Source organism: Solanum tuberosum, unplaced genomic scaffold, assembly GCF_000226075.1.
Source record: "Solanum tuberosum cultivar DM 1-3 516 R44 unplaced genomic scaffold, SolTub_3.0 scf00763, whole genome shotgun sequence".
In the NCBI taxonomy this organism is placed as follows: domain Eukaryota; kingdom Viridiplantae; phylum Streptophyta; class Magnoliopsida; order Solanales; family Solanaceae; genus Solanum; species Solanum tuberosum.
The window spans coordinates 35,628-44,296 of NW_006239687.1; the positions used below are offsets into that span (position 1 = coordinate 35,628).

Consider the following 8,669-nt stretch of genomic DNA (forward strand, 5'->3'; position numbering starts at 1 on the left):
GTGCAATAGTTTCTTTGGCTCTATCCATTGCTTCATAAATATAGCCCATTGGTGGTTTTTTCTCCCCATCCACCAAACGAAGCACTTTTGTCAAAGGGCCACAAACTGTAAGTGCTCGAACAACATCATCCCAAAAGTGGGCAGAAATAATAAGATTGGCAACTTCTTTCTCAAAGTTTCCTTTGCAAATTTACTTGAAGTCCATTCGGTTGAGAGGACTAATGTTCTCAAGTTTTATCTTTGTATGTACATAGCTCTCAAAGTTAAGAAGGCCGATGCAAATCTATAGCTCTCAAAGTTAAGAACGCCGTTGCAAATCTTGTCGTGGTCGGTTTCACCAAATTTCTTTCCTTGGTGAATTTTCTCATCAAGTTTAACAACAATGGCCTTTGACTAATGTAAGAATGGATTCTGATGGCCTTCTTAAAAACTGTTAAAGTAAGATTATAGTAATTAGTAGCTAAAAAGTATTAAATATTGACTATAAAGAAAGTTAGAGGATATGAGAGTGATATTACCGGAAGCATATGGCTTAACCTTGAATATGTCACCAAACATCAAGTTGATGCAATGAGCGGCACATGGAGTCCAATAAATGTGTGGGTACGCACCCATCATCATGCTTCCCGCTTTAACATTCTCACTAGCATTATCAGTGACAATTTGTACAACATTTTCCGGTCCAATTCTTTCAATAGTGCTTTCAAACAACTTATACATTTTGGTGGAATCGGTAGATTCATTGCTAGCATCAACAGAACCAAGAAATACACTACCGATTGGAGAATTCACCAAAATATTGATGATCATTTTACCATTTCGTGCCGTCCATTTGTCCATCATAATGGAGCATCCAAACTTTGTCCATTGCACTTTATGCTCATCAACAATTTTTTCCACTTTCTCCACCTCTTTTTTTAGGTGAGTAACTCTAACTTCAAGGAATGTAGGAAGCTTCATTCCGGGGACATGTTGTCCTACTGTCTCAATAAATTTATTAAATGATTTGTGATTGACACAATTAAAAGGGAGCCCCGCATCATACATCCATATTGCGAAAGCACTTACCGCACGCTCTCTTAGAATTTTCTTTGTTTCATCAATTCCTCCTCCTTTTTCAAAGCCTCCTTTTTGTGTTGATTTCTGCGGAAAATAGAGATTCATAGGGCCTTTCCGCGCGGTGGATGATGCACCTCCACTAGAAGATTTCTTTGGAGTTTTGGAGGGAGGCATCATTTCCGCATATTCATCCATATCATCAATATCAATATATTCTTCCGGCTACCTCACTTGAAATTTGGGATTATTAGCGATTTTATTTTGCATATAAGCCCTTACTTCTTCTCTAATCGCCGATGGACAAGCTGTACATTGTTTAACATTCTTGAAACCACCCAATAAATGTTGCTTGTGTCGAGTTATTCCACCATTAAAAGTACTCCCACAAAAGTTACAATTAACTGAATCTTTCGTTGCTCCTTGGGTACCATAATTCCATCCAATGTCCCTCTTTTTGCTAGCATCCGCCATTAAATTCAGTCAATTCACTGTTTATGAACAAATGAATAAATAATTATAGAAGAATTTTTTTAATTTTTTTTTTATAGACAGCAACCAGTGAAGGCAGTAAGCAACAGCTGAACAATAAAACAGAGCAGTAAAACAATAAAACAGAGGAGAAAAACATAGCAGTTTTTTTAAATTATAGACAACAACCACTGAAGGCAGTAAGCAGTAACAGCTGAACAATAAAACAGAGGAAAAAAACAGAGCAGTGAAAGCAGCAAGCTACTGTATCTCAAAAAGAAAGAAGAAAGAGAAACGAAGAAGAGGACTGAACTTGAAGAGAAGAAACGAAAAAAGAAGAGAAGAAAAGAACTGAAAAGAAGAAGAAAAAAAAGAGTATACCTGGCGGCTGGCAGCAACTGGTGCGATGAAGGAGGAGAAGAGACGCGAGGCAGCGAGGGGAAGAGCTGAAGAGGAGCAGCAACTCGTGGAGAAGAGACGCGAGGAGAAGAGATCGCAAGGAGAAAAAAAACGCGACTGATTGATGAAAGTTTGAAAATGGAAAAAAAAAAAACTAATTTTGACTAATATTATTAAGTCAAAGCTTTTTAAAAATTTAAAAACAAAATGGCGCCGCCATTTACGTCGCCATATGGTCGCCTTTTTGGGATCGCCGCGCCTCAGTGAAGAATGGCGAGAATGGCTCGCCTCGCCTCGCCATATCGCCTTTGGCGAATGGCGCTTGCCATTCATAACACTGCTCTCTGGGAGGTTATTTTTTTATTTTATCTCTTACATTCGGGTCATTTGCCCACGTAGAGCGACCCACGACCCATATCGGAAATCCAACATCTCCTTCTTTGCTCATGGTGGGATAGACCCCTAACCAATATCATGTCTATGACACATATGCATACAAACAAATAATGTGTGACCAGCGAGCATCAAGAGGTATACCTATTAAGGTGATACAAAATCTCCATGTAGAAATTCAATCACATTAACTAGGATCTATTACTCACGATGCCCTAGACATCATTTGCTAATCCAGTAGCTAGTTATCTGATCCCTCGTCTTCGAAAGAGGTGAGCTTGAGTTCATGTTTAAATTTATATCCACAAATATACTTGATACTCATGGTTACTGTAATGGTCAACCTGAGAATACAAGTTAAAATTACTTACTAAATGGGAATTTCTAATGGCTATTGTGCAAAGTAGGGTTGTCTAGTGGGGTGGGATGGCCCATTACGGTCCCGGCCCGGCCCATTACCATCTGGATGGGGTGAGATGGAATTTGGGCATGGAATGGGGCCACGCCACTCGAATTCAAAAGTTTTTTTACTAGTAGTTGGCAATGACCAAAAATAGTCTTTCAGCCTCCCCCTCCCACCAAAAAAAAGTACTACCCCTATCAATTTTTACGCTTCAGCCCTAATTCTAAACTATAAATACCCGAATTCTTCTTCAATTTCTCCCAACCAATTCTTACTAGCTCTTTAATTCTCCCCCCCCTTCTAAATTACTAGTCAAGTGCTATTAAATTTTTGTGTGAAGTTGACAACTCGTTGGAGCAAGGTTCTTTCAACATTAATTTATGGCTTATAGTTATATTTTTCCTGCTTTTATATAGATGTTTGGTACACTCCATATCTTTCTCTAATTCTCGTACTTATTTTTATTATATTTGTATATATATTGTCATTTTATTGCTCCTAAAATGTTTTAAAATGTAAGCTTTAATTGGAGGTAAGGGTAGGTAAAAAGTTCTTGTTCTTAATGGGTTTATAAGAATAGTAGTAGTACTAAATTTTAGTGCAATGTTTGCTTGCAAATTTAAGTCTGGAATAACAAATACATGTATTAGTTATACACTCTATTCAAATACTATTTTTATGCATAGTAAACCATGACATGAACAATGTTGGGTACTATTCCTATTCTAATACACCTTATTCAGTACTATGCCTATTTTAATGCACCTTATTCATTTAATGTCACAAACCAAATAGTCGATAAAAAATAATGTCAGCATAACTAATTCTTGCATAACTGATCCAACATTTCTAATCCCAACATAACTAATTCCAACATTACTAATATACCTTGTTCAGTGTCATTCTTATTCACCCTACCAAACGATGTATAAGTAATCCACCAACCCATTTTCTCCCTATTCATCAATTTTACTATGGCACTAACTCCAAAATTATTCTATGGAAGGTTTCACACCTATAAATGTCATTTTACCTTGTGATGGTATATAGAAAATATTTGAAGTGCATGAAAAAGTGAGGTTGTGATAAAAAAAGAGAGTTTTATTTTGTTAAGGAAGGTGTCTATTTTTGTGGGGCTTTGGAGCTTTGGACTCAACAACTAGTGTAGAGTTTATTCGAGTCATACAAAGTTATCAGGTTATTATATCCTGGAGGGGATAAGTCAAGAGGATTATTATTACTAGAGCAGTGAAGATTTTGCTGCAGTGGGTTAGAATCTCCATAATGAGAGCGAGATTTTTGTGTCTCAACTTGAAGACTTTTTATCTTAATTTATTTTTTCAGCTGTAATTATATTTTCACCAACACTTCCTTTCATGGGATTTTAGGTCTACCCTTTCCTTGACATGTTTGTTGCATCAAGAATTCAACAGTGTCTGTGTCCTAGAGGCCTTTTTGAACTTCTCTAACCTACTTGGCGATCCGATTGCTGACAATGTCCTTCCTTTTCCAATGATAGGTGTATTAGGATATTGATTGTAGTGTACTGTAAAGATCTCAAATTTTATCTCTGTATTAAAACTTGTTCTATCAAGCGTGTGATTTACATGAGGGTCCATAGTTAAAATTTGTTTTAATATTTTGTTGTTTCTTTGAAGGTGTTTGAGTACTTTGCATCTTTTGAAGCCCATGATGGAGAAATATTTATGACACCAGCAGATCTAATGAGAGCAGTTGTTCCTGTGTTCCCTCCATCTGAATCACATCTCGTGAGAGATGGATATCTCAGAGGTGAAAGAAATCCGGGTGAATTGCGATGTGCCCCATCAATTTTTTTTATGCTTTTTGACACAAATAGTGATGGCCACATATCTTTTAAAGAGTGAGTCCCAAGTCTCAATGCTGTCTCTCTTCTTTTCTATTCAACTCATCATATTTCCATAATTAAGTGATCTCCTCCCTTGTCTTGTTTTTCTCTGTTTCTCCTGAATTTCCTCCGTATCACATTTAAATTTAGAATCATTCAGCCTGAGTTATTAACTATACTTATGTTGAAGACTGTAAAAGTCTCTAATTTATTGCATTTTGTACAGGTATATTTTCTTTGTCACCCTGTTGAGTATCCCTGAATCAAGTTTTTCAGTGGCATTCAAGATGTTTGACCTCGACTGCAATGGGTAGGAATCTATTTTTAACTTTTAAAGTTTGCTATTTGTAAAGTAGGGATATGAATAAAATTATTGGTCCCCTTCTTGTACAATAGGAATGTAAGAACTAGCATATGAGGGATCTCATGTCAATTATTGAACGCATACGAGGATATGGCAGGTACCTTCGTATATGTGCTTGTGCACTGAGCTGCAGAAGAGTGAGAGAGCAGTTTCCAGTTTTGTATACTGTTTTATGTAGTTGCGAGACTTGGAAAATTTATGTTTTCTGTTCAGTGATGCAAAATTGTGTGACTTAGAAGAGGTCACTTTGAAGTTTGATGATTATCGTTTGCTTTTCCTTCTCGACTCTAACTAATTCATGTTCAGAATTGTGAAGAAAAGTAGATACATCACTTTCATGATTATACTATGGATTTGTTCTGTTTGGATATTATGGTGATTGAGTATGGAATCGTTGAGCTCTATGGCTTCGATAATGGCAACTTAATGCTTGGACTTAGTTGTTACTCTATTAAGATTATGTCAATTGTTTATTGAGATGGCCTTTTCCAGTTAATTTGCATGATTGAAAGACTACTGACTTATTTATTTGGGGAGGTTTGAGGGATGACTGCCCGAAACTCAGGTTGAAAAATTATATGTTTCTTATTCATGCTGTCATGTTTCTCATACTATCACTGTTTCTGTCAGACTTTCAAAGACCAAACTTTGTCTGGCTTACTGAGTTGGTGTTTATGTTGTGACAGAGAGATAGACATTTATGAATTCAAGAAAGTAATGACTTTGATGCGAGCTCACAACAGACAAGGTGCTCATCACAGTGATGGACATCGAGGAGGGCATAATTTAGGTGGCCATATAGACAGTGGAGGCCTATTACAAGACTTCTTTGGTGAAGATGGGAAGAAACGCCTCCAGTATGATACATTTGTCCGATTCTTGAGAGATCTACATGAAGAAGTATGTGAACTCTAATCATCAAATATTTTCAAGAAAAAACTCTAATCATCAAATGCAAAATAAGAAAACAGAAAACAAGAATAGTTTAACATTTTTGCCATTATTCAATTCATATATGTCATTTGCATTGCAATGGTTTTCAATTATTTCCCCTTGTGTTGTTATATTGTATCACCCTCCAATATTATTTTTGAAGGAAACCCAATTGCATTTATTATATTCACATCCAAATCGTTACTCATCAGTCCTATATCTCCGAGAAGAGAAAGTGACTCTTTTTTGCCAGACTTAAGAAGGCACCTGCTATCAGGATTTATTATTATGTCTCTTTATTTATTACTTATGTTAGTAGATAAGTATTTGTTACATTGTTTTTTTCTGCAAGACTATCTTCTGGCGACTTGTCTTGCTTGGGAGTTGTGTATTAGAATATATGCGGGATATGTTTGGCTGGTAGCTTAGGTGGTGAAAAGGAGGGGAGCATCTTACATAGCCTTCGTGTTTAGTCAGCTTGTAGAATATATGCGGGATGTTCTGCACTTGACCCCCCACCAGCTAGGAATGTTAACAATTATGATAGGCCGTCATCAATGAACTAATGAAAGTGATGTTCCCTTCCCTCTCTCAGATGTGATCTTGAATTGTTAATTCTATGCTGCTGTCATATATGTGCTTCACAGATGCTAAAATTAGAGTTTGCCCACTATGATTACAAGTTTCGGGGGACCATTTCCGCAAAGGATTTTGCCCTGTCCATGGTTGCTTCCGCTGATTTAAAGTACTTAAACAAGTTGCTTGATCGAGTTGATGATTTAGATAATGAGCCACAACTAAGTCATATTCGTATTTCATTTGAGGAATTCAAAACTTTTGCTGAGCTGCGGAAGAAGTTGCAACCATTTTCATTGGCACTTTTCTGTTTTGGGCAAGTGAATGGTCTTTTGACTAGAAGTGATTTTAAAAGAGCTGCTTCTCAAGTATGTACTCTTTGTTTCTCTCTTCCATCTTTCTGTCAATTTGTCCCATGTATGCATGCATGTGTTTGTATTTACCCTTTTCAACCAGAGGCGGGTTCAGGATTTGAAGCTTGTGATTCCTAACATTCATTTATATTTGTATTTACATTAATGTCAAAATAAAGAGTTATATTTATCAATGATAAGAAATAATAAGATATACTGATTCATATATTATATAGAGTAATAATAATTTGAGGCGCGTGTTTTTTGGGGAAAAACAGAAGTGCAGTTTAATATAAAAGGCGACCAAAAATGAATCTCTGGTCGTTGGACCAGATGAGCTCTAATAGGATCCTTCCTTGCTCCAAACCCAACAATGTGATTTGTTGCTGGGTTCCCTGCTAACATATATTATACATTTAATAGGTTTCACAATATAAATACCAGGTCTAGATAAAAGTTACTGGGTTCTTGGAAACCCAGACCTAACACTGTAGATCCGCCCTTGTTTTCTACTCATAATATGTTCCCTCGTCATCTTGAAGTCATTTCAGGATTTTACTTGGCTGTAGGATGCATGGTTATATCCAGTGTAATGTTAATCCTCTTTTTTAGATCTATTTTTGTGCGTGTCATGTGTGTTTAACTGAAACATTACATTATATATTTAGGTGCTCATTTAGTTCTCAAGTTCCTTCTGACAAAGTATTAAACAGGTATGTGGAGTCTCTCTCACTGACAACATGATAGAACTTGTCTTCCATGTTTTCGACACAAATCGTGATGGAAGTTTAAGCTCAGATGAGTTCATTCGAGTTTTAGAGAAGCGAGCAAGGGATATTGCTGAGCCAACCGAAGCAGGGATCCTTAACTTTATGTCTTGTTGTGGGAATTGCACACGAAACTACAAATCAAACTTGCTTTCTTCATGGTCAACCTCTTGTTGACGGGATGAGGACCTACAGGAATATTGGTGTAGTGATATCTACTTGAATAGTAAGTATCCTCCTGGATGTTTTTTTAGTTTTGTTTAAATAAACTGTATGAAGGGGATCTTTGGCACCACAACAACAAGTGTAGTATTTAGTAGGAGGTTATGGGTTCAATTGTTGCAAAAAGCAAAAAGGTTAGGTCGCCTACAGACTTCCCTGAACCCTCTGCATAGGGAAGAGTTTTGACCACCGGCTGGCCTTTAAATAAACTGTATCAATAGCGACAAACAATTGAAGCGTTGTGCTACTTATTTCCAGAAAATTAGGGTTTGATCCTTGGTAGTTTATAAAGGCCAAGCATGAAACTCTTTTAGCTGTTCTACCTGGATAGATTTGGAAATTGTACAGTGTAACATGCTACAAGTTTGATGTTATTCAAATATTTTAGTCTTGTGGCAGTAATTGATTTGCGTTTTACCATTTTATATTTATTTACTTCCAAGAAAAAAGAGAATAATGCCAATGAAAAGCAACACATGAAATATGATTCGAAGAGAGTTGGTAGGTTGCTTTTAACTTTTCATTTTAGGGCATTTTACATAAATAATATAATGTATTACAATCAATTATAAATTATGGTATAATATCTACTCTTACCGAAAATAGCATTAGTTTTGTTATCCAAAATAGCAAAACACCTTTTCTCTTTATATTATCTCCCTTTTCCATTAATTCTCCAATTCGTTTCTTCCCATGAATTCTCCAACAGCTCCAACACGATCCGTAGATAGCTGTGTTTGTGATTTTCCATTATTTTCTAAAATTATTCATTCAAAGATTATACATTGATCTATTATTAATATTCCTAGAATTACTACAACTCAATAATCTTCAATTTAATTTTGTGATCCAGATTTAGAGAGGT

The 8,669-nt window shown here is 36.2% G+C and overlaps 2 protein-coding genes across 2 annotated transcripts in view; one reads left to right on the forward strand and one right to left on the reverse strand.

The window, feature by feature from the left end:
• Positions 1 to 8,210, forward strand: part of LOC102604730 (calcium uptake protein 1, mitochondrial-like) — a 10,519-nt gene extending 2,309 nt beyond the window's left edge. The window contains exons 3-7 of the mRNA XM_006367350.2: positions 4,381 to 4,604; positions 4,816 to 4,899; positions 5,640 to 5,853; positions 6,534 to 6,830; positions 7,529 to 8,210. Coding sequence (XP_006367412.1) covers positions 4,381 to 4,604; positions 4,816 to 4,899; positions 5,640 to 5,853; positions 6,534 to 6,830; positions 7,529 to 7,759 — 1,050 coding nt within the window. The 3' untranslated portion in view covers positions 7,760 to 8,210. The remainder of the gene's footprint in view (positions 1 to 4,380; positions 4,605 to 4,815; positions 4,900 to 5,639; positions 5,854 to 6,533; positions 6,831 to 7,528) is intronic.
• LOC102604396 (uncharacterized) lies at positions 334 to 3,035 on the reverse strand. Its single transcript, XM_006367349.2, has 2 exons — positions 538 to 3,035; positions 334 to 430 (listed from the first exon to the last, which is right to left on the reverse strand). The coding sequence occupies exons 1-2, from the start codon at positions 1,252 to 1,254 to the stop codon at positions 374 to 376; spliced, it is 774 nt and encodes a 257-aa protein (XP_006367411.2). The 5' UTR covers positions 1,255 to 3,035; the 3' UTR covers positions 334 to 373.
• Positions 8,211 to 8,669: the final 459 nt, after the last annotated feature.

What these genes read in the sequence shown, in the direction of transcription:
- LOC102604396 (XM_006367349.2), bottom strand. Translation starts at nt 1,254, where the DNA reads ATGGATGAATATGCGGAAATGATGCCTCCCTCCAAAACTCCAAAGAAA. An exon ending in TGTTTGGTGACATATTCAAG is followed by an intron (nt 431 to 537) that starts GTTAAGCCATAT and finishes TTACTTTAACAG; the next exon opens with TTTTTAAGAAGGCCATCAGA.